This window comes from Ictidomys tridecemlineatus, chromosome 2 (assembly GCF_052094955.1).
Source record: "Ictidomys tridecemlineatus isolate mIctTri1 chromosome 2, mIctTri1.hap1, whole genome shotgun sequence".
Lineage (NCBI taxonomy): Eukaryota > Metazoa > Chordata > Mammalia > Rodentia > Sciuridae > Ictidomys > Ictidomys tridecemlineatus.
This window is the reverse complement of record NC_135478.1, coordinates 210,399,211-210,425,551: the sequence shown is the minus strand read 5'-3', so window position 1 is coordinate 210,425,551 and position 26,341 is coordinate 210,399,211. Positions and strand designations below refer to the sequence as shown.

The following is a 26,341-nucleotide window of genomic DNA, read 5'->3' as shown; positions in this document are numbered from 1 at the left end:
CCTAAATAACTTGCAAGTCAATAATCACAAAGTGGTTTAGGGAAGCGAAACCTAACCTACGTAGTAGCTTTTGACCAATTTTGACAACATACCCAAAGCGTTATAGCACGCACATAGAACTGTACACAAATATTAGAATAAAGCAGGCTTTCACTGTTATTATTTTTCCTGGGTTAGCAATTCTTAAACTTACTTTATGTGTATACTAGGATTACTGAAATAAATAAAACAAAAATGAAGGCTAGGTTTCTCATTATTGGAGAAAAGAACTAGAATTAAGTTAAGAAAGAGTGCTAGAATTGCAGTGGGTTAATTAGAAACTGGAGTTGAACTCATGCTTTCTCTGCATGTAGGTATTTGTTTCTGTGTGTGTGTGTGTGTGTGTGTGTGTGTGTTATACACAAATTTACATACTTAAGTATAAGTGTGTGTGCGTATGTATTTATATATTCCCCACTAGCTCCGTCAGAGGCACTACAGCAACAGCATAGCAGTAGAAATGTGTACAACTCAAACACAGATCTTGGTTTCAAAATATCATTCTCCAATAGAAGGAATCAGAGTTGCTTAGAGAGATTTGATTTTAAGGCTAGGACAGGGAATGTACAGTGTGAGTCTAAAATGTCTTATGGCACTGGAATGTAAATGATCAAAAGATGATGAAGGAAATGTCGGAAGAACCTAGACACCAACCTGAAGTAGCTACCTACCAGCAGTCAGATTTGGGGCAATTTCAGTAAAAATGTAAATAATTAATGGTAATCAATTAGAACTCATAGCACAAAATATGTATCCATGAATTCATACTGATTTAAATAATGAATAATAAATGTAGAGGAGACATTTCTTCCTCATGATAGAATTCTAATTAGGACATTTTTCTATTATAAAAGAAAATCACAATTTGGCAAATACCTTATTACTGCTACAGGCAAGCAGTATTTTTGAATATGCACTGCATTTGAAATAATAAAAATAGATGGCTGATAACTTTAAAATATCTCTGTGGAACAGTAGGTGCTGAAACATCAAGGTTAAAATCTAAAAGAACAAAAACAGAATCTATACTTTCCCATTCCACAAAAGGGTAGATGGTTCATCAAAAACTAAAAGCAAATATCATATTTAATGGTGACATTTTAGAAGCATATTCATTAAAATCCCACTACTGCCTGTATCAAAGTATTATTGTACATTCCCAGCTACTCAAAAATATTAATAATCAAATATAAAAAGGGAAAAGGGGAAAATACCAGTTAAATTTTTAAGAAAAACAGATAAAACTACCCCTAATAGAAGACACTATCATTATTTACATATGAATCCAGGAAAATACACAAATATATTTTTCAAGTATACTATTAGAATTTTTAAATAATTCAGCAAAATTTCTAGGTACAAAGTCTACATGAAAAATCAAACTTCCTAGAAATATAACAAAAAACAAAAAGTTAAAAAGAATCACAGTAACCAGAAAAACTATAAAGAACTCAGGAATACATCTAATAAAAGGTGAGTAAAACATCATCTTTTTTGACAAAGTAAATAGTTGATGGTGATTCAATCTGATGGTAATTCAATGAGGTTATTTTAAGTTCATGAATGTGAATACTCAATAAGAAGACACAAATTCTTAATAAAACCTGACATTCTACTTCTAAAATGTATATGAGAGAGTAAAGGGCCAAGAACAGCTTAGCTGATTCTAAAAACAAGCAAGATAGGAACACTTCCTTGCCAGGCACCAAAATAAACAAGAAAGCCAAAGATACTTGAACAGTGTGGTATTAGGAGAGGGACAGTATAGTCCAGGGGAACACAAGACTATAAAAACTCATAGTTTATGGGAAAAGTATAGAAGTGGCATTAAAAATCAATGGGGCTCATTGTTCTTACTCTTTGCAATTTTATGACAGTTTATAAAACTATTCTAAAATAAAGTCATTTAAGAAAAATTTTTTATTAAAGGGGGAAAGGATGAGCTACCACTAACTGCTGGATTAACCGGCTACGTATAAGAAAACAAAATTTCAGTTCCTGAAAAAGTATATAAAACAAACTCCAAATAGCTTAAGAGAGTCAAGTTTAAAAGGCAAATTTGTAAAACATTTTAAAAACACATGCAAACATGTTTTATGATAGCAAAGTAGGAAAAGATTTTTAAGGCATAAGAAATACAAATTATAAAAGAAATACTGACAAGTCTAACTATAATAAAGTAAAATTAACTACAATAAAATATTAAATAAGACCAACTACACAAGGCTGGGGCTGTAGCTCAGTGGCAGAGCACCTGCCTAGTATAGGTGAAGCACTGGGTTCGATCCTTAGCACCACATAAAATAAACAAATAAAATAAAGGCATCCTATCCATCTATAACTACAAAAAAAATTTTTAAGAAGACCAACTACAGGGCTGGAGTTGTGGCTAAGCTGTAGCACGCTCACCTAGCACATGCAAGGCCCTGGGTTCAATTTTCAACACCACATAAAAATAAGTAAACAAAATAAAGGTATTGTATCCAACTATAACTGAAAAATAAATATATTTTTTTAAAAACTATACTGGAAGATATTTACAGAAAAGTGATAAGCATCCACTTAACTCTCTTATTTATTTATAGAGAAAACTGCACAATAACAACCAGGGAAAAAACGGACAATTCAGAAAAGAGACCAAAATGGTCCATATACATGGAAAGATGATTAACACCACTGGAAACCAGAGAAATGCAAATTAAAATAAACAAAGCTGAAATTTCAAAAGCCACACACAGCTTGTCTTGTCATATTTTCAAAAATTAAAGTCTAACAAAACCAACAGAAAGGACAAGTGGAGAAATAAAAGCTCATGCACTGCTCAGAGGCATCTGCATTGGTATGATCACTTCAAAAAGAAATGTGGTTAGCAGAAAGGATTTTCACCACAAAGAATGACAAATGTCTTGAGGCAATAGATATATTTAGCCTGAATTAAACATTACACGATGTATGCATATATGTTCACATCACATGGTATTCCACTAATATTGTATATTTTGTTCTTATATATGAGTTGAAAAATAATGTTTTCACAAAAACAACTTGGCAGGGGCTGGGATTGTGGCTCAGCAGTAGAGTGCTCGCCTAGCATGGGCAGGACCCGGGTTCGATCCTCAGCACCACATAAAAATAAAGGCATTGTGATGTGTCCATCTACACCTAAAAAATAAAATAATAAAAAAAAATAACTTGGCAAGCAGAGCTGAAAATACACAACGTTCCTATATGTCCATACAGACACATGCACCCTAACAGTAGAGCTTCTCCACTTTTTGAGAATCATGGAACATATGGAAAATAAAAGCACTTACATAAGTGTGTGAATGGAAGAGGCTGAATGTGGCTAGAGAGCACGTGCATAGGGATTCTGACTCAGACACATATATAACCCATTTCCAAGAAATTCATGGTTGGGAAACTGTCCTATAAAATATGCATACAAATAACCATTGCTATAAGGTTCATAAGAACAAAAACTGGAAACAACTTACACTTTATCTACGCATAGGGGAATGAATAGATTGTGATCTATTATGTAATGAAGTATTACATAATAATTACAAAATTAACAAATGCAAGAACACTTTAGGACCAGTTGATTTTAAATGCCAAGGGAGGCCTAAAGTAAGGACAGAAGAAACTCGAAAGACATCATATTATTTTGTAGAATCAAGATTTTCACTGTTTTATACATATGAGTCCTAAGAGAATTCATCTCATATTAGGATACATAGCTCCCAATGCATGTAGAGAGAATTCTTGAAATAACAGACCTCAAAATCTTAAATATTAGGTCTCAAACAAGATGTTATGAAATAAAACGCACATCAAGAAAACAGCAGCAAAAGGAAAAACATTTAATTTGTGTTCTCTTTAGGTTTTATTTCTTAACCTATGCTGGTACCAAAAAGAAAAGAAGTAAGAAGTCCAGTTTCATTACAGTCATAATCACAGCAATCCCAGCAGGAGCATGAATCAAATGAATAAAGAAGCCACAAATGAAATGCCTGTGTACCCTGGGAGTAATTGCTCAGTCAAAATGTTCCAAAGGCAGTTTGCCAAATGAAAGGACATACTGGGAGTCCAAAAGCTTAAACCAACATTTTTACTACAATTATTGGCTTTTCTCCACATTTTCCCATCCTTCTACCTGATGGCTGAATAACTACGTATAAATTAAACAATAGTTTCCCTGTAATTACAAAATACTGTGACTGATAAGAACAACAAGAGAAAGTCTTTCAAAATACATTCTTTACATATTTGAAGTGGAAACAGCATGAGGCCAGGCTCAAACAACAACTATCTTAGTTGACCCCAGACCAGTCCCTCAAATCTCCCTGGGAATCAGTTTCCATATCTATAAAATGATTTTTAAAATAATGTCTGAATAGTTAGAGTATGCACAATTTTTCTTACATTAGTTAGTAGGGGTTTTGTACAAAACAAAATGCACGTTCATAATTTTGTCTATTCTCTTCGCTTGTTTTACTAGTTTATAGATGTTCTTTATATATTCTGGATATTTAATCTCTATCAAATCAATGCCAACCTTTCCATGAGCATGAACTTTTCTGTTAACTGCCCATTACTTGCCCAGGTCTTTATTATGCCATTTCTTTTCTTCACTAACATGTAGTTGGTAAACAAAAAGGATGTTAATCATTTTTTGTTAATGTGTTATTTGCTTCTGCCAATCTATGCCTTGACTTTTCATTTTCTTTATTTTTTAATTAGATGATGCATACCCATACAAAATTCTATATCATTTTTATACCTTGAATATATGATCATATACTTAAAATTAATAGATAAGTATGAAAATAATAATAGTACTGACAACAGTACCTGCCCTGACTACTTCACAAAACTGTTGTGTGGATGATAAAATATATCTTGCAAACTATCACTTTTAAACTATGACAGAAAATGTCACAGAAAAGTCACTCGCAACTCTACCTTTAAATAAGACATCTGAGAGACGACTCATTCACAAGCAATCAAAACTCTCACTTAATTAATAATAACCTGAAAGTTCTCAGGAATCACCTCCAACCTTAATTTATGGCACCCCAATGGGAAATCCGTTTTACCCAGGGATTTCCTATTGCAACTTCTTCTATCAAAGTGTCAATTTTAATGGATTACATGCTCAATCCCACTGTTTCACAAGATGAGAGGGGAGCTTTAAGAGCCCATGTTAAACTCCCTGCTGAAAATGGCTGTTACTTTCTAGGCTGACTTGCAGAGCACTCCACAAGCAGACTCTTAGGACTTATTGTTCATGATTAAGAATAAGACAAAATTTCTTCCCTTTATTTATAGAAAACTTCTTCACTCCACTGATTTTTTAATGTCCTTAGTAACATTTGAAGCAATATCTACAAAATTTACATCTTCCTCATTTATACAATCCCCTTTAATAATGTGATACAAATTAATTGATAAAGTTCCAAAGACTAGAACTTCAATTACATGAAAAGATTTCATTACATAATTTAAAGAAAGTCAAGTTTTCCCACATTCACTTGTAAAAATAACTTGAGTCAGAAAATCAGCAGAATAGGGTGTGATTAAGTCAAATAACAGTTCCCCAAGGAGACTCATGTCCTAAACCCCAGAGCCTTTGAGCAGGTCATGGCAAAGGGTACTTCACAGGTGTGATCAGATTAAAGACCTTAAGTTGGAGAAATTCACCTGAACTACCCACATGTGCTCAATCTAATCCCAGAAATACTTAGAAGAGAAAGGAGGTAGCAAAAAAGTAGGTCAGAGAGATGCAGCGTGAGAAAGATGTCCACAACCACTGCTGATTTTGAACCTGGAGGAAGGGGGCCAGGAGCCAAGCTAATGGCAGCCTACAGTAGCTGGAAAGAGCAAGGAAAAAACTGCCCCTAGACCCTCCAGAAAGGAACACAGCCCTTCCCAACTACTTGATTTTAACACAAGAAGACTCATGCTAGATTTCTGATCAACAGAAATTTTATGTTTTAACTCACTACATCTGTGTGACTAGAAAACTGCTATACAGAGCCTGGTTTCTTTTCAGTAGAACAAACTACTTAGAAGAGTCTACTCTGAAACCTAGTTCCTGAGTTAATATCATAGCTCTGGTACTTGTCAGCTATGTATGTTTAAGCTAATTATAAACCTCCCTAGGCCTCAGTTTTCTCAGTTATAAAATGAGGCTCCTAATAATAGCCATTTCAGAAGATTGTTGAAGGACTAAATGTAAAGCACTTAAAATATCTTTTCATTTTTAGTAGACACCAAAGACATCTTAATCTGCTATTAGATTTTAGTCATCATTTTAACTACTTATTCATTCACCCACCAAAAAATCATGAGGTCAACAGTCTCCAAAAGGGTCAAAAGTAAATAATAAAACCGTCTAAAAGAAAAATTGCACATATCTCTAAAAGCAGTGTCCATAATGGCCCCAGCTTCAATACACTACCATGCAGTGCTTCAAGAGTTGTTCCGAATAATGCCAAAGTCCAAGTATCACCATGAACTCCACTAAGTGACAAAGGCTTACTCCAGAATCTGACAGAAAACGTGCCCATCAAAAAGTAAAGATTGGAAAGATGGTGGAATGGGATGGACATCATTACTCTAGGTCCATGTGTGATGGCACATATGGTGTGGTGCTACATGGTATACAACCAGACAAATGAAAAGTTGTGTTGCAATTGTGTACAATGAATCAAAATGTGTTGTGCTGTCATATATAACTAATTGGAATAAATAAATAAAATTTTTTAAAAAAGAGTAGAGCTGTCATATTAAAAATAACAGACGTGGCAAAATTAGTTTCTACTTGAATTTGCCATAATTGTCATTATTCAGCTTATTTGATATTTATAAAGCTCTTTTATTTGCAAAGCCTACACTTTCGTTTGTTCATAAACAATTAAATTTTTTATTTCACTTGGCCATTTACAGGGCAACATTTGCATACAGTAATAAAATCAGACTAGACAGTGAGATTCACATTTTAAAAATGCCAAGATGTAACAATTGGTAATTTCCACAAAAGGTAGAGGTGAAACACAAATTAAAAGTATAAATGTATCTTTATTTCATAATTCTACACTCAGTAACAGCTCAGGAGAGAATCAAAAATTCAGTGAAAAATAACACTACATCAAAAGGAGGAAAAAAATAAATAAGACATGCCTAACTCAACGAAAAGATTTGTGTTCTCTTTTAAACCATTATAATAAAAATCAGTGTTTGGGATACTTTAAAAATCGTAAGAAAACTGGCAGAAGAAAAATCTATTATAGACTAATTCCTATACTTTTCTACAGTAAAAGTAATAAACTTCAAAATTCCAAGTCTAAATAACCCTAAAATGATTTAATTAAATGGTATTTTAAAGGACAATGAAATATGCCACAGGAATAAAATATTGTTAAGCTCTCAAAAGAAATACTTTCAATTAGCTACACAAAATGTATTGGTCGATTACAAATTATTTTTTCTCTTTTCTAGTTTTACATTATTTCAAGCTCTACAGAACTATGGATCTAATAAGAACTATTACAACTAATTTTTATCTGAAAAGCCAGTAACAGACATTACTATTTTTAAAAAGACATGGAGGACTCTAGGTGCCAAACGAAGGCACTTGCAAAGCATCACACAACACACCCAATCTCTCTTTCACAATCCAAAACTGCAATAGCAGAGAAACTCTTTGTAGAGGCCCAAAAACTCTGATTCTAGCTTAGCCTAGCCCTTTGCTGAAGGGGCAAGTTTGAGCCACTACAGAAAATCCAACTAAATATTTATATCCAGAATCAAAGAGAGACCTCCAACCCCAAAGAAATACAAAGGATAATCAGACGCTAATTTGAAAATTTAAACTCTAATATACTAGAAAATCTTTAAGACATCAACAAATTCCTAAAGACATACAACCTACCCAAATTGAACCAGGAGAATATAGAAAATTTAAACAGATTAATTTCAAGTAATGAACTGAAGATGCCCTCAAAAGCCTACCAACAAAGAAAAGCCCAGGGCTGGATGGATTCTTAGCCAAGTTCTACCAGTTCTTTAAAGAAGAACTAACACTATTCCTCCTTAAATTATTCCATGAAATAGAAAAGGAGGAAATGCTTCCAAATTCATTCTAAGAAGCTAGTTTCACCCTGATACCAAAACCAGACAAAGATATCTCAAGGAAAGAAAAATTCAGACCAATATCCTTGATAAACATAGATACAAAAACTCTTAAAAACATAGTGGCAAATCTCATACCAAAAAAACACATTAAGGGGCTGGGACTGTGGCTCAGTGGTAGAGCACTTGTCTAGCACATGTGAGGCACTGGGTTCGATCCTCAGAACACATAACAATAAACAAAATAAAGGCATGCTGTCTATTTACAACTACAAAATTTTTTTTAAAAAAATACACATTAAAAAGATAGTGCTGCCCAATGTTTTCTCTGATATGAAGGGGGTGGTGACTCAAAGTGGGATATGGAGGGAGAGCAGGGAGGATTAGATTAATTCTAAATAGGAAAGAGGGGTGAAAAGGAGGGGAAAGGGAATTAGCAAGAATGGTAGAAATATGATGGTCATTATTATACAAAGTACATGTGTGAAGACTTGAATTGGTGTTAACATACCTTATATACAAACAGAGATATGAAAAATTGTGGCATATATGTGTATTAAGAATTGTAATGCAAAAAAAGAACATGTATAATGGCATAAATTGATATGAGCATACTTTATATAGAGAGATACGAAAATTGTGCTCTATATGTGTAATAAGGATTGTAATGCATTCCACTGTCATCGTGTATTTTAAAAACTAATAAAATCAATTAAAAAAAAAAAGATAGTGCATCATGATCAAGTGTGCTTCATCCCAAGGATGCAAGGTCGGTTCAACATGGAGAAATCAATAAATGATGGTTTTCTGTCTTATTTCCTGTGAGGGTCACAAAGGGCTCATTACAGGTACCAAAGCACTTACCTCAGACCCCACAGATACTCAGTAGGCATACTAAAACATTTTGTGGCTGAAGAATGAAAACTTACCACTTGAGCTTCCGGGAGTAGAGTATTGAGTAGCATCAAGGAATTTTCGTGGAGTAGGGAGGTTTGTAACATCGATCAGAGGACCAGGAGAAGCATCTTTCACGTGGGAGCTTTGGGGAAAATGAACAGTAGTTACCATTTTCGCTAAAACCAACTTAAGTCCTACTAGGAGCCTGGCCCTTGTCACTTTCCTTTTTGCTACAAGCCCTCTTCACACTGTGATTTCAAACATCTCACAAGCATATTTCCAATAAAGAGGTGACTGACACAGCCAGGAGCATAAAAATGTAGTCTAAAGACTCAAAGTATTTAAATGATATTTGGACCATCTGGATGACCATCTTATAATGAAATTGTGCCAAGCTATTGCAGTATTCTCCTTTATATTAAAGAATACCTTAGAAAGAAAATTCAAATGACATCATGACATGATATATAAACTAGTACAGAAACTTCATTTAAATTTGTATTATTCAAGTCAGATTTTTACATATTTTTTCAGAAGTTAACTACTCTTAGTTTTCTTTAAAAGAGGCCATAAATTTCAACAAGTTGGGAATCACTAAAATAAAGCTGATTTAAAGAATCTCAAACAGTCTGATTTAGTATTTAATTAGCTTTTTAAAAAAATCTTCTTTTAAAGCCTAATCCCTCCTGTTAATAATAAACTACAGTGTCTTAAAAAAAAACTGATCTTAAATGATACAAAGATCATAAAGAACACTTCAATTTTCAAGCTATGTTGTTAAATTTATGAACACCTGTTACCTATAAGAAAGTAAGCAATGCTAATGCAAATGAAACCTGGGCCCTGCCCTCAAGAAACTAAATGATCTAGCCACACAACAGTACCACAGAAGAGCTGCTCTAACATCAGTTCCAAGGGTATAGAGTCAAAGTCATAGTTCTCACTTCTTTCCCATTCCAAAAAAACACCATCAGTAGTAATGGCTACCCTTAAATTGATTGTCAAAGTAGGTCATAAAAGGACAATAGGCACAGGGGGAGAAAGGAAAAGACCATCTCCATCAGAAGGGTATCTCCAAGAAGGATGGATTGAGAGATGTGAGCAATTGTGAACGACACCTGCAATCACCCCATGGTCATGTGTCCCCATCTCCTTCCCACACTCTTTTGGAACCAAGGTGCTAGTTGTGTGAGTATTTTGGTTATTCATTCATTCATTCATTTAGTGGTTCTGGGGATGGAACCCACGCTAGGCAAGCACTTTACTATTGTGCTACACGCTATACCCAGGAATGTGTGCATTTTGAGCTTATTTTTAAAAAACGGTTCCTTCAGAAAAAATTTGAAAAATAAGCTTTGTTAAAGAGTAAAATTATCAGTTAAGGTATCACTGTTTTCATTGAGTCTTAATAATGTATGAGCCATTGTTTTAAGCCTTGAGGATGACTATGACAGTCATTAACTTTTCCCTTTTCACTTACCCAGAAAAGAAGGGAAATCATTACCCAAACAATTACTGAGCATCTGAGAGTGTTCACCACTGTTCTGTGTGCTGAAGATGCAACTGTGACTAGGATATGAGCTACACCAAACTGCAAAATTCTAATAGTTCACTCACAGGCTAATGTGAAGTTGAAAGTATAAGATATAAAAGCTATATTAGGAGGAATTGAACCACCAGCATAGTTCCGATGACTTTTCCACCAATATAAAACCATAAGCTCCTAATTGCCTCAACGATCTTTAAAAACTCCAAGTCTTCAAAAAACACAATATTTTGTAGTAAAAGTTTATGTATTTATAAAATCAGTTAGATCTGAGGTTTATCCTTCTTCCATCTTTTATGATTACTTTTGCATTCTCATTGTTTTATTTTTATCTACCTTATCACTTTTTATCTGTCTTTTTCTCATAATTAGAAAACTAGCTGTCCATATTTCCCTAGCACTCTAGCCCATGGACTCAGACTCTACTGAGGTTTATAATAATGCTACTGAGTGATTAATAAAAAGTCAATTTCAAATTTACAATGACAGGAAAATTATGTATTTCATAAATATTTAAATAACCAAGTGATTTTTAAAGGAGGATAAAGGTATCAATTAGCTGGAAAATCCAGGTAGATGTATAGCTATAATACTACCTGTCAAATCTAATAATAAATAAGTATAGTTAGTACATATGTATGTGCACACTGACATGTATATACACATGAGAATCTGTAACAGCACATACTTCTAAGAAAACAGAGCACACGATTCATCTTAAATTAAAACCTACATTATTTTCTCAGTTTTAACCTAAAAATATATTTCAGTTAAATATAGGGTGATAAATGGCTTGCATTTCAACTCTGAAGAACATAACCTCCCAACTTTATAATCAGAGCCAGAGGGCTCTCAAACTCCATCAATAAACTTGTAGAAAGTCAATTTACCGCAGAACTATTTTCATAGACTCATCTCTTTCTCTCTCTAAAAATTTCCCTTAGGCCTCAATTTTCTCCTTTGTGAACACTAACCCAAAGGCAAGTAACTCTGGAAATGATTTTTGGTTTTTTTCTTGTACTTTTATGGAAGGACTTGCTTTCAAAAGTTCCAGAGAAAAAAAGGATACACCCACTCATTTAGTAACTACAGACATGAAGTTTGGCAGACAGGTAGGTGTTATTATGGAATATCACATTTAATGTGTATGGACCTTAGTTTTCGTTTAAGAAGAGAAAAGAAGACCTCTTCTAACCATATCAGAGATAAAGGTGAAAAATTGTTAATTACTTCAAAGGGTTTTGAATCCCTCAATGTATTTTAGAAAATAAAAACAGACAGAAAAATAATTTTTTTGAAGTTTGTAATTAATATGAACCACTTTATTATGAGAGATATTGATATTTTTCTTTTTAAATACATATAACAACTTTTTTATTTTAAATCCATTCAGAATCATTCATGACTGAATTGAAAACAATAGCTGATATACACTAAATCCCTCCCAGCATAAGAGAGTCTTGCAAAATCACCAATTGTATACTGGGATTGCATGTGTTTTGCAATTCAATAACAACATGGTGGAGGACAGGAAAACTATAAAACAAATGAAGCCAAACCAAAAATAAACAACAACTACTGCCCCCATAACCCCAAGAAATTTCTGGTCATTAATCAACCATCCCAGCTAATTAGGATCTACTTCTAAATGTGTTTGATCTCAGAATTAAATCCATGAAAACTGTTCTTGTTTGTTTGTTTGTTTTTAAAGAAGGGCGAGAAGTACTAGGCTTACTGAATATTTGCTTTTTAATTAGAACATATTTCTATTCCTTTGCTTAGTAATCAATGATCCAACTATGTCCAAAATTTGTAGTTGCAAGTCATCTCCTGATCTTAATATCAAACCAAAGACTGACACAGGTAAGCTGAACTATAAGCTATAACTCTAGTTATAACCTCTATAACCAGACAGTTGGCACAGTACCTATCAAAGAGCAAATGTACATAAAAGTTTGTTAAGTCACACTGAGATGAGAAATATCTGTCATTTGATACTATGCATTTAGTAAATGTTTAAGTGAACCATGAAACAGGAATGACTGGCATAGTAAGTCTATATAGTTCTATGAACTGGCTGAACATACAGAAAGAACAATGAGTGATTTAGAAGACATAAAAGTAAAAAAGAGCATAGTTTCAAATGGTAGACCAAGGACAAAGATGTGGTAATAGAAAATACAGTGAAATGAAAACATTAAAAATCAAAGCAGCCAGGTGCAGTGATGCACACCTGTAATCCCAGTACCTTGGAAGTCTGAGGCAGGAGAATCCCAAGTTCCAGGCCAGCCTCTGCAACTTAATGAAACCCTGTCTCATTTAAATAAAAACTGAAAAACAGGGCTGGGAATATAGGTCAATGGTCAACAACCTTGGGTAAAGCCCCCAAGATCACATAAATAAATAAAGCAAACAAGCAAGCAAAGAGGGAGAAAAAAAAGAAAAGAAAATGAGATGTAAACAGAAAAAAATAAAAGATGAAACAGGGATCAAATAACATGATGGGATCCACAACAATCTCAACACATTTCAGAGACAAATACAGACACCAAACCCATGAGTTTGAAACGTTCTGCTCCATAAGCTAGGAGATATCTGAAGATGTCCAAAGAAGCAAGAGCAAGCCAAGTGCTAACCCAGGAGGCATGCAATAAACGAAAAAAAAGTGACTTTTTAATTATTTTATGTGGTTATAAAGGTGTTTTTTTGAAAATATAAAAACATAACAATAGGCCATTAACTTCATTTTGATGTAATACCTTTCAAAATGTTTTACCAAAAAAAAAAAGTCTATCCACCACAAAACTGGAATTTCAAATAGAATAAGATATACTCCATGTTTGTAAAAATATGTCCAAATATACTCTAATGTCACATGTATCTAAAAGGAATAAATTTTTTTAAAAAACTTTAAAAAGTTTAAGAAAGACACAGGCACAGTGGTACATGCCTGTGATCCCAGCAGCCCAGGAAGCTGAGGCAGAAGGGCCTCAAGTTCAAAGCCAACCTCAGCAACAGCGATGCACTAAGCAACTCAGTGAAATCTTGTGTCTAAATAAAATACAAAAAAAGGCGGGGGGCGGGGGCTGGGGATGTGACTCAGTCGTTAAGTGTGCCTGAGTTCAATCCCTGGTACCAAAAAAAGAGAAGTCTCTTCATACACACATACCCCAGAAAAGGCACATTTGATGTTTTCAGCATTTTTTTTTTTATCATCTTGCATACAGTTCCGAATTCTAGTTTTTCCCTTCAACAGTACAATCTAAACATTTTTCCATTTCATTAAAAAAAAATCTCTAAAATCATTGATAAATGTAGTATCTTACAAGTAATACATGCTCACAGTACACACAGGGAAGTCCTTTCCTATTCCTCACCTCCCAATTCTATTTCTCATAGGTAACTCTGATGAGAGCTTTGGTATTATCCTTCAAGGCATTTTCTATACATATACAAGTATTTACGTCTATATAAATATAAGTGATACATATTTAAATATCTACTCAATTCTTACACAATATGTTCATATAATATATATTGTTTTCAACTTGTTTTGGGAGGCCAACATATTTCAGAAATCTTACCAAATCAGCACATAGAGATCTTTCCCATTTGAAGGTCCAGCATTACATGGAATGGATGTATAATGCACTGAACCATATTTCACTTCATGAACATTACAGTCATGTGGGGATTTGTTGTTGTTGTTCTTACCTATAATGTTGCACTAAACATCCTATTATCGACATTTTTATGAACTAGTAGTACTTTTGTACTTCCATTCCTAGAAATGGACTCTCATACTCAAAGAATATGCAAATTTTTATTCTTAAAAAGGCATCTTGGCCAAGAAAAAACTATTTCTTCCCATCCTGCCAACAAAGTATGTTGTGGGCGTCTTTAACTTTGATTATCTGTTGATTAAAAAACTGCATTTGATTTCTTCAATCTGTATTTCTCATGATATTGAACAATCTTCCCATGTTTATTACCTATTTGCATTTAAATCTATGAATTACCTTTTGCCTTTTTACTATTATTCTGAAAACTATTTTAGTATTTTAGTTACTAAAGCTTTATATAATATAAATATTTTTCGGAGAGTCTGCGATTTATCTTTTGGCTCCATCTTGCTATGACACCTTTTCAGATTTTCAATATTTATATTATTTCATGTTCTTCTTTACATTTTCTGACATTCTTAGGAAAGCATCCTCTACTCTTAGTTCTTGTATTTTAATGTTAATGAAGTTTTATCATGTGATTATTAAATCTAGCTAGAATTTTTTGTATGTAAAAAACATAGGTATCTAAATTTATTTTCTTCAAATCACTGGCCAGTTGGCTCAACTCTTTACTAAACACCCATCACCACTACGACTCACCCACACACAGTACAATACTAAAGTGTCATGAATCCTGGGATTGGTTTCTGAATTCTATTTTATCCCAGCAATCTGGTTTTCTATCTGCATGCCTGTATTATTTTGACTAAAATAGCTTTATAATATATTTTGATATCACATAAGAAAAGCCTCCATCACAACTTCCCTTCTCAACTTTTTTAAAGCAAATCTTATATATTTCTTCATCCATGTGAACTTCAGGTTTCATGTGACAGTTTCAAAAACCTCAACTGGGACTTAACTGCAACTGACACCTTTATGAGTTAAGAACAAGGACAGTCTCGCCATTTGTTTTATTTCCTCCAAATATGATGTTTATTATTTTTTTCATGTAGTCATGAGTCTTCTTTTGTATCTACTTATCTATTTCCTACTCAAAAATCTCTGTTCTTTATATGTAGATGCCTTCATATGCTTTGCTTTGTTTTCTCCTGCTGTAGAAATTTGTTATTGGATTTTATTTGTTTTAGGAAACTAAGCATGTAAACAATCTTTTTATTTGGACAGAATCCCCATGGAGTCAAAGCAAAGAGATGGACCTACTGCCTACTATGGAAACTAAAGGAGGCAAGATAGGGCCCAGGATGCTCAGCAAACTGGACGGTTCTACCCAAGACTCGGACGTTGGAGGAGATGAAGGAGAGAAACAAGACATTTAAAGATCATTGACAGGAGTGTTTAAAATCCAGCCATGGTAAGCACAGTACCAGCAGTGGTAGCAACCCTCATGGGCCCTTCATGTGGTCTAAGACTGTGTGCTCAACTGCTTTGTTTGCCTTGGTTCCTTCCTAGTAGGTTTGAGAACATGATTATATAGAATGCTCACAAATTCTGTGAAATATCTGATAACTTCCCAGTTAACTCCATAGCTGTTTTAGTTCTCAGGATAGATTTCTACTGTTTACAATCAAGAATCTTAGCTAACACATCATCCTCTGAAATACCAAGTATGTTTTATTTGATTCTGTCTTCTCTAATAATTATTAAACAATACAGAAATCTCTAAACATACATATCAAGAGTCATAAAAACAAAATTAAATGTATTTTCTCTAATAGTTAAAGTCTAAAACAAACCAACTCTGACTCATCTTTAGCAAAAATTCAATTTTCCTTTTTTTTTTCTGCCTCTTCAAACTTCCCACTGACTACTAACTCAGTGTGGGAATATAAATCCTGCTTATTATTAGGGAAGCATTCCCTCACTATACAGACCTTCTTTTTCAACAGCAGTTCTCTGCTTGTAAACACACATTTATTAGTTACTCATATACAAATTTACATATTAAATGGTGTATGTTCTTCAAAAGTTGTTTCAAGCTATCTGTAACTGTATTGTTCTCAAGCTGTGATTTTTGAGTTATGCCAGAGTTTATCTGTGAGTAGTTTTCTAGGGGAAAAAAAAAAACACTAGCAATTTATTTCTTGTCTACCAATTCATATATGAGAACTCTCAGCTGCTTATGTATACCCATAGCCACTTGGCTGGGCCTAGAAATCTTTGGTCATCAGTGCATATTATACTATAGACTTGACTCCACTGTTGTCTCACATTTACTGGTCAGCAAATTCAGGTGAGCCTGACTTTTACTCCTTTTTGTATATCAAAACTAGAGTTTACAATATAAAATAGAAGTCATAGCTGGGCACAGTAGCACATGCAGGTAATCCCAGCTTTCAAGAGACTGAGACAGGAAGATCACAAGTTCAAAGCCAACTACGACTACTTGCGAGAATCTGTCTTAAAAAATAAAAAGGTACTCTACCTAGCTCAGTGGTAGAGTACCCCGGAACTCAATCAATACCCAGTATAGAAAGACGAATGAGCGAGGGAAGGAAGGAAAGAAGGGAGGGAGGAAGAAAGGAGCTAGGGAGGGAGGGCAGGCAAAACATAATAATTACCCAAATAATAGTGATCTGAGTAAACCAAAGGATTCTTTCCTCTAATACAAAAGAGGCAGCCCATCCAAGGCTCTAAAAGAGGTTGGACATCATCAGAGTTTAGGATGTGGCCTTCTATTCTTGAGAACATGTCGTGTCTAAAATAACTTCATGGCACCGTCACATGTCACAGATAAGAAGGAGATAAAGGCACGTGAAGGTTTAAAACAGTAAGCATGCCAATTTAGTTGGCATCTTTGAAAATTTTTCCCATGAGTTCTCATTCAACAGTTTGCAAGCAGAAGACCCACTAATCAGCTCTAGCTATATAGAAAAATAGAAAATAAAGCCTTTAAGCTGGGTCTCTGGCCACCAGGAACAAACAGGATTGCCATCAAAAGCAAAGGGGAGAATGGATACTGGTTAGGCAGATAACTGTCTCTATCAGAGCAGTAAAAGGAATTATTCTTCCTAGTGCTTATAGAATTTGTTTGTAACGAAAAAATTTCCAAGTCACATTTAAGGATTTTTTCATTTTGTTTTAATTTTACCTTGAATCCTTTTGATTTGCAGAGCAAGGTCTCTCTTTTTCTTCCTGCTAAAGCAGGCTTTTTAATTTACATTCCAATTATTGCTTCTGAGTATCTCTGCACTGATTTGCTCAGGTTGTCATAACAAAGTACCACAGACTGAGTGTCAACAATAGGAATATATTTTTTTGTAGTTCTGAAGGCCAGAAATCTGAAGTCGAGATGTGGGCAGAGTTAATTTCCTCTTACTCTTTTGCGTGTAGATGTGTGTCTTCTCCTCTACTGTCTTGTCTTCTCACTGTATCTCTCCTTGTCCAAATTCCTTCTTTTTACACGCACAACAATCTAATGAGTTAGTAACTACTATAATAACCTGTTTTTAATTTAGTTACCTCTTGAAAAACTTTATCTCCAAATATAGTCTAAGGTTCCAGGGATTTGGATTTCAATATGTGAATTTTAGGGGGTGTGGTTCATAATACAGTCCACAGCACTATCATTTTAGTGTAATCCTCACCTAAAATGATTGGATTGATCACTGTTTTCCATCTTTTATTTCATCATCTTTCTTTTATCATCTTGTCTTTTTCTTCTTCATGAGGAGGAAAGTTTTTCCTCCACATCGCTGATTCGTCTAACATTTTAAGACTTAAATTTCCTCGCTTTTGTTTTTCTCACATTTAACTCACACTGTAGTTCTCTTAGCATCTCTCCCTGTTCCACTCTCGCTGTTCCCTGTTATTGTTTCATAGAAGCGATACACTTGCTGCCTACAACCACAAACGCCCCATGATGTCAACAATAAGCATATATTCTGGTGCTAGCTGATCCACACTGGGGAGGTCTGCTGGTCTTGAGTTGGTTCTGTGGGTCTCTCTTCCTCTTCTGGGGGGAAAAAGCCAGCAGGGAATGGAGGAGGCACGAGAGGGCATACTCCCCATTTACCAGCACAAGAGTATTTGCAGTCTCTGTCTGTGTTACATGTCCTAATGACTCACAAAAGTAAAAGCCCAAAACTAGAGGGGAACAAATGTACTTCTCCCACTGAAGTGAAAGAGGAAAAGAGGTTATTTCAAACAATCATCTAATCTACTACATCAAGTTTCTTTTGAGAAAACTTGAGCTTCTGTTTCCCAAATTTTTTCTTGTTTGCTTTATAAATTCTTTTTTAAAATAAATGTTCTTCCTCTGATATCTCAACATAATACTTATTTTCCTATATGGCATAGAAACTGACAAGACTCATGGTAATTTTGTTTTATGGTTTTTTCTTGGAATGGGAAGAAATCCATTCAGATCTACTATTTACCACCAGACACTTGGCATTCCCACTCCCGCACATGCACTACTCTCTGCGGAATGGGTAACTCAGAGTTAACCCTATTCAGATCTTGTCTTGAAGTTTTGTCTCGGGTACACATTCCTACCTGGAATGGAATGTGCCTGGCAAAAGTTTATATTATGTCTATCTGCTGAAAAGGTACAAATTTCTCTTTTTCTTCAGGATCTCTGGCTAAACTAAAGCTTCACACACAAAGTTAGCACTTTTTGTTCAAAAAGGATAGGACTTGAAAGACTTCAGTGCCAGCATGCAGTGCTCTTCTGGTATACATGGATGAAAAAGCAAAAGCATATCTATTTCAGAATATGGTACTAAAATCCCCTCTGAAAAGATTTTATGGCTATTTAAAAGATTTTTGAAAGGACATGCACTTGCATAGCTGTCATATGTTAATAATCCAAACGTTTTACTATCTTAAGATCTAGGCCTACTCCCTATCTGGTCTATACTAAAGCAATGGATTTCTTAAGCTCACCCATACCCTTAAACACAGTGCTACACTACAACCAGCCAAGGAGTAAAAGGAAAGTGTTCTTTCTGAACCTCTTCTGAACAATTCCACAAGGAAGAATGCCTAAAGCTAAACATAACCCTAAGTAACAATAAATCTTATAATTTTAGTGCATATATCTATATTTCTTAACTTGGCTGACTTTAATGCCAAATTTAAAAAACAAAGAGCTTTTCATTTCCTTTTGAGATATAAAAGAGTGTCTCTCATCCAGTATACAAGAGGCCCACAGGAAATGTTTCTTAGGTATTCTTATGAAAGAGGTCCACAATAAGTGTACAATGAATGAATCAACAAACTTTGATGCCCACCTCTCAGAACAAGGAATAACTATTACAAAACCATCTTCAAGTCTCAGAGACAGTACATTAAAGGAAAAATAAAACAAACTAGAAGATTCTGAAAACAAAGAATATTTCTTCTGATAATTGCCACAAGACACTATGACAAAGAGGCACTTTAACCCACCTCATTTTCCCTTTTTCCTTGTTTCGCTGCACAACTCGGCTGGTGGACTTGATGTACAGGTGCCTGTGCAGCTCATCTATGAGAACCAAATGGAGGTTCATCTTCTTACTGTGAAGCTCCAGCCTGAGGTCACTCAGTCCTTCTACCTGAAGCAGGGGACCCTCCAAAGACTCTACTGCTGATACCTGAAAAGACACAAAAGGAGAGCCAATAATGGACAATTAAATAATAATCAGCAATACAATAAGTAAGAAAGACTATTTTTAAGGTACTATGAAAAGGCAGTTCAGAAAGCCTTGTGAGCATACATCAAACATGGCTGAGCATCAGGTAGATGTCTAGTCCTGCTCTTAAAGGACTGATCATCTAAGGTAAATAAAGAAAATTCTTGACCAAGATAAACATGAAGGCATGTAAAGCTCTATGCTATATGTACTATTTAATTCCACACATATCACTTACTGAAAGACACATAGAAGTGACCTCCCCAATTAAATGATTATATCATTCATATTCTCACAAGAATTCCAAATGATAACTATTTAAATCAGCTTTTAATCAAATTTAGCCTTTGAAGATTAAGACCAAATAAAGCCATACTATTCTCATGGTGCTCATGAGTCAGAGCTTGGCTAACTAAGTTACATGTATATCTACACAGATCAGTCTCACTCCCCACATACACACACAGAAGGAAGCACTTTTTTTTTTTACACAAATGCTTCAAGTGGGAAATAGCAAATCATTGACTCTCCTTATCCTGATCCAGTTTGAGAGAATAAATGTAATTTAGATGGTAATAGAAGATAAACTATAGAGAGGACAATATTCCTGGTGTAAAGTGGTTTGGGAGATTTTAAAGATAAAAATGATGGGGTTAATCAAACTGATATAGAAATGTCTAAATAAATAGAGAAGGTGAAGGATTCTGAGAACAAAAAGCAACTGACTCTGAAACTCAAAACAATAACTACAAAGGGAAAAAAGCACATCTGATATGATCCCATTTATTCATGTATATAAATAATGTGTGTCCATGTATATATAAATATTTTTTATATTTTAAAAGAAGAAAAAATAAAGTGAAAAATATACTTTCGGTACTATTCCTCAAGAGGGAAAAAAAAAAAAGGATGATGAGGGAGACATAAAGAATGTTAAAAAGAAGACTCGAAAAGAAATGACATGACGACAAGCTGGGCTTGGAGTGGGAAGAGCACACCAGCGCCTTGAAGGACTAAGATCTGTGACTATTCCCTGCTTAGGTTCTACTTCTTCATACTCTAATAGGTAGAGGAAATAAGGACCAACTACTCATTGCCCACTTCACAGGGAACCACTCAACATAATTATAAATACAAATATGCCTCCCAAATCAAACACTCATACAAAAGCAATAAACAATGAAAGCCCCAAAACATACTGATGATCAAAAAGGTTGATCACAGATGTACAGCAGTTTAAGGAGTCATCTTAGAGTTTGCAGACAGTGAATACAGAAAACTGCAAAGCTGCCAAATATAAACCATTCTGAAACGGTTAATGAAAAAAAAAAATCCAATGGCTTTCCCACAAACACATCACTTGTTTTGTGATGTGCTATAATCAAATGTCAGTAGTAAATAAGTTTGCTTAAGTTAAGCAAGAAAGAATCAAGGAATGGAAGAGTGACAAGCCCTGGGCCAGCTCTGCCCTCTGAAGCCCTGCCAGTTCATTTTCACGCTGACTTGCAACTGCCCCTGCTACAAGAGCCCCTGGGCCGTGTGCAAGCTGCCAGCAATTCCAAATGGAAAGGCAGCCTCACAAAATGACCAAAGTATCTCCAAGGAGGAAAAACAACAAATTCATTTACACTTATGCCCTAAAATGGATTTTAACTTAGGTCTCCAATGAAGAAAAGAGGATGCATTAACCTTCAGTGACATCAAGATCCAGAAAATGAAAAATAATTTGGTAAACCACTGGCCCATCGTGTAGCCTTATCCCTTAAGGTAATTAAATCCAGCTGAGATGTTTAAGCTTAAAAACCACCCACTGCACATCCACACTTGATTTATTTGTAGAAATTTGCATGAAGATTTTTAACCCAAACAGCTCACACTCCAAATACAAAACAACACGACAATATCAACTTTGAAAACAATCTAATCAGTTTTTTTTTTTTTTTTACAAAAAAATTCAGGTGAAACAATTAATGCAGTGCCTGGCATACAGTGTCATAGAAATTATTTTTAGCAATACCTATTTATTCTGTAGATAGAGAATCTCAGAGAGGATTTACCTGATGCTTCAACAGCATTTTCAGCAAGGGTTCTTTCCTTCATTGAACCACCAATCATTTATAGGACAAACTTTCTGAATGGTTCCTTGACCCAAAACACAATTAACATATGTAATCAAAGGGGATCTTAGAACTTCAAAGTTTGGAAACCTCACCACAAAAGAGAATTAAGAATAGTCTCTTATTCCTATTAGAAAATACAGTGCTTTATTTTCTGACCTTCACTTATTAAAAATCTATTTGTAGAGCTAAAATTCTGGGAACTAGGCAAAGTCATCAGTTGCCCCTCCCGGATCTTATTAGTGGTATCAAGCCATTTTGAAGAAATAGTTTATCAATGCAACATTTGATCTCTAGAACATCAATTTTAAAACTCAGCATTTTTTAGTGTGGTTTTCAGTAGCCTGCACCACAAGTTACACATGAAGGAAAACGTGGTGAGGCAGCACTCAGCCTAAGAGACCATCCTGTCACTCACCAGTGTGAGTGTACTGTTGTACTACAGAGTGTTCTGTTGTACTACAGAGTCTAGTTTCCAAGTATTGACTAAGTATTTCTGAGTATTTGGGATTTACTAAAAGAAAAATAATTAAGTAACCTTCTAGTTTTAGAAATGTGCATAACTGAGGCTGTAGTTTTTAAGTATATGAAAAATAGTCATAAGTTACTTCACTGGGATAGTCAGTTTTTCATAACTGGGACAAAACTCCTGAAATAAACAACTTATAAAGAGGAAGGTTTAATTCTGGATCATAGTTTTAGAGATTTAAGTCTACGGCATTTGGTCCTGTTGATTTGATCCTGGGGTGGCCTGAGGAACATGGCAGAAACATGTAGCATAGCGGGCTGGAAAGTGAAACAAAGGAAAGGGTCAGAGTCCCAATATCCCATTCAAGGCATGTCCCCAATGACCTAATTTCCTTCCACAAGGTTTCAACTTTTAAAGGTTCTACCACCTCCCTCCAAAAAGCACCACAGACTTACAACCAACTCTTCAACATATAGGCTTTTTGGGAAACATTCAAGATCCAAACCACAATATTGGGTTTTTCCAATTCGATGACTACAGAGCACTTTTAAAATGACACTGATGAAACATCAATAGAAATTGATCAAGATGAATTTGTATTCAACTAGGCAACAAAAAGAACTCAACAGGATAGGGGGCTTGGGATGTAGCTCAATGGTGGAGCTCTTGCCTAGCATGCATGAGACCCTGGGTTCATACCCAATACTAGAGGGAAAAAAATCAAAATCAACCTGACAGGAAATTTGAACAAAGTCACAAATATATAATAAAATTACAGGACAAGACAGAGCAGATGAAAGAAAAGTAGAGAGTACAGAGGACAGTGAATAAATTAATGCTGCCTATACATCTAGTCACAGAATAAACAATATGCATTCATGCCCTAAATGATATCTAATATAAACTCTTAGACTTCTCCACTATGCCACACCATTTCTTCAAGTTAGATTTCTATATCATGAGAAGAGTCACCTAAATATATTTGGAATTTTTCTTACACATTTTTTTTAAATAAACTTTTTAAGAAAAAAGATATTACTAGCAGGGAATTCTTTCACAGAATACTTACTACCATCTAACAGAATATCAGTGTTTTAGTCAACACAGTTGGAAACAGTTCATAAAGGTAACAGAAATCTGATTTAGAGTTGAAAATAAATATTTCTTTTAGGATTATGAAGATAAATATACATTCCCAAAATACTTTAACACACAATATTGAACAGGACAGCATGTTGTGGAACTAGAAACCTATCCATGTAAGAAAACAAATTTCAAAAAATGTTTCTGTAACATAAAAAATAGATCAAGTATACAGTTAAAATATACATAATCAAGAATTTTTTTGTCTTAAATTGAGATACTGGTCTACAACAAAGAAAAATCTTTCTGATTAAAAACCACCATATGCATAAATTCTATCCCAAATTCGATTTTTCAATCTTATTTCAGTATAAAGGACAGGAAATTACTATTTCATAGTTAAGTGCTTGTCTTCAGCTAATCTGACTCAAACTTCTAGCTAGAAATACCTAATTCTGTAGTCTGTATGTTTTAGAGGAACACTGAAGTTTGCCATGCTCAGTAGCTCCTTTGCTGAATAAATCCTATAAAAGAAACTACTGAACTTTTCATTTTTTAATTTGGGAAAGGTAAGTTACACAAAGGTAAATGATAATAGTAAAAGGTTTTTTAAAAATATCTAAATTCAATCTAAAAATATGGAAATTATAAGTGAACAAACTCTAATCTGAGCCAGGCTCAGTGGTACATGCTTGTAATCCCAGCAGCTTCTAAGACTGAGACAGGAGGGCAAATTCCAAGCTAGCCTCAGCAAAAGCAAGGCGCTAAGCAATTCAGTGAGAACTTGTCTCTAAATAAAATACAAGGGCTGGGGATGTGGCTCAAGCGGTAGCGCGCTCGCCTGGCATGCGTGCAGCCCGGGTTCGATCCTCAGCACCACACACAAACAAAGATGTTGTGTCCGCCAAAAACTTAAAAATAAATATTAAAAAAAATTCTCTCTCTCTCTCTCTCTCACTCACTCTCTCTTTTAAATAAATAAATAAATAAATAAATAAATAAATAAATAAATAAAATACAAAATAGAGCTGGGAATGTGGCTAAGTCATCAAGTACCAGTTCAATCCACCATATCAAAAATAAATAAATAAAACTAATCTGATAACTAAACCATCTGCTACCTTCAGAATTTGCTTATTTTGGCAACTATATAACCCAATAAAGCAAATGCATTGCTATTGTTGAGTCCAAAATAAATATTTCTTTCAGGACTTTGATAATTACACAGTTCCAAAATGTTTTGACACTTTTCAATAGGTCACTTTTCAAGAGTAAATCTCCCTTAGGGAGGCATTTTTCTAGTGAGACAAAGTAACTATTCTGAAAATGTGATTACCACCCAACTTACACACATAATAAAAAGATAGGGCTGGGGTTGTGGCTCAGCGATAGAGTACTTGCCTAGCATGCATGAGGCACTGGGTTCAATCCCCGGCACCACATAAATAAATAAATAAATAAATAAATAAATAAATAAATAAATAAATAAATAAATAAACAAATAAAATAAAGGTATAAAAAATAAATAAAAAGATAAAGTAGGCTACTACAGAGAATTAATACCTCATCTCTTCCTACAGGGATAAAATAAGACACAAGTTAAACAAACCTTTGAACAATCTCAACTAAATAAGAATACTAAAAAATCTTTGACTATGAAAAATAGAAAAACTGCCTTGGAAAGACAGATTGATTTGGTATCAACGTAATTACTGTTGGTACCCTACCTGTGAGTTACCAGAAGGTAACTAACTCTCAGTGACTTCAGACCTGGCTCCCTGGGTGGCCTTGACTTCCAAATGTTTACCTTCAAGCTCAGTGAGTTTCAGAGACTAAAAGAAACCTACAAGACTCCCTGTGAATGCAGAGTGATTCCAACTCACCTCTAAGCAAGAGGGAAGACCTTTACAAGAGTCCCCCCCCCATCCTTCTCATCAAGCATTACTACTTTGCCACACCTTATTTGCATAAATTTTGACCTTCATCAGATAGGAACTGGTAAAACATACTGAATGCTATTTGAGAAAAACAAAAAACCAATATGGCATCTTACCTGTATTAACTTGAACAAAATGTGTTTTTACAGGTCAAAATGATCAAATATTGGCTTTCATATGGTTCAACTTGTGAAACTTGTCAAAATCAAAATGAAGTTACTTATGCCAGACCCTAATAAAATGCAATCAGGATGCCATAAAGGAGGGGCACATCCCTAAGATTATAAACTAGCACCCGACTCTATGAAACCACAACCTTGCACATAGGCCACCACAACTTTAAACTAAGAATGCTTCTGCCAGGACACGTGCCCAGCCCTGTTTGTTTAAACTTGGACCAAAGTCCTTTTCTACAAAACAAATTATGTAAACTTCTTCATTTTACTTTAAAACCCTCTTTTTTCCTTTGCCTCCTTGGATGTGCCTATGATTCATCACAGCATGTGTTTCCTGGAATATAATCCCTTTTGTTCCTAAATAAATTCATTTCTTTGTACAGCCACTTTGCTGTTATTTTAGCTTGACAAACCTAACAATTTTAGGAGAAAGTCTAAAAGCTTTGGTATCTCTGGAACTTTACAACACACTTGTAGAAAATTCTGACCTTCATAGAATCCTGTATATGTAACTGATCCAGATAAATTAGGAACAATTTTACTAACAGAACATAATACCATATTATATGTATATGACATAAAA

General features: G+C 34.6%; 1 protein-coding gene across 2 annotated transcripts in view; it reads right to left on the bottom strand.

Annotated features, from left to right (window-relative positions):
- Positions 1 to 26,341, bottom strand: part of Exoc4 (exocyst complex component 4) — a 782,658-nt gene that overhangs the window by 698,480 nt on the left and 57,837 nt on the right. For both annotated transcript variants that reach the window (XM_078040565.1, XM_078040566.1), the window contains exons 4-5: positions 19,753 to 19,937; positions 9,102 to 9,211 (exon numbers count right to left, since the gene is read on the bottom strand). In XM_078040565.1, coding sequence (XP_077896691.1) covers positions 9,102 to 9,211; positions 19,753 to 19,937 — 295 coding nt within the window. The remainder of the gene's footprint in view (positions 1 to 9,101; positions 9,212 to 19,752; positions 19,938 to 26,341) is intronic.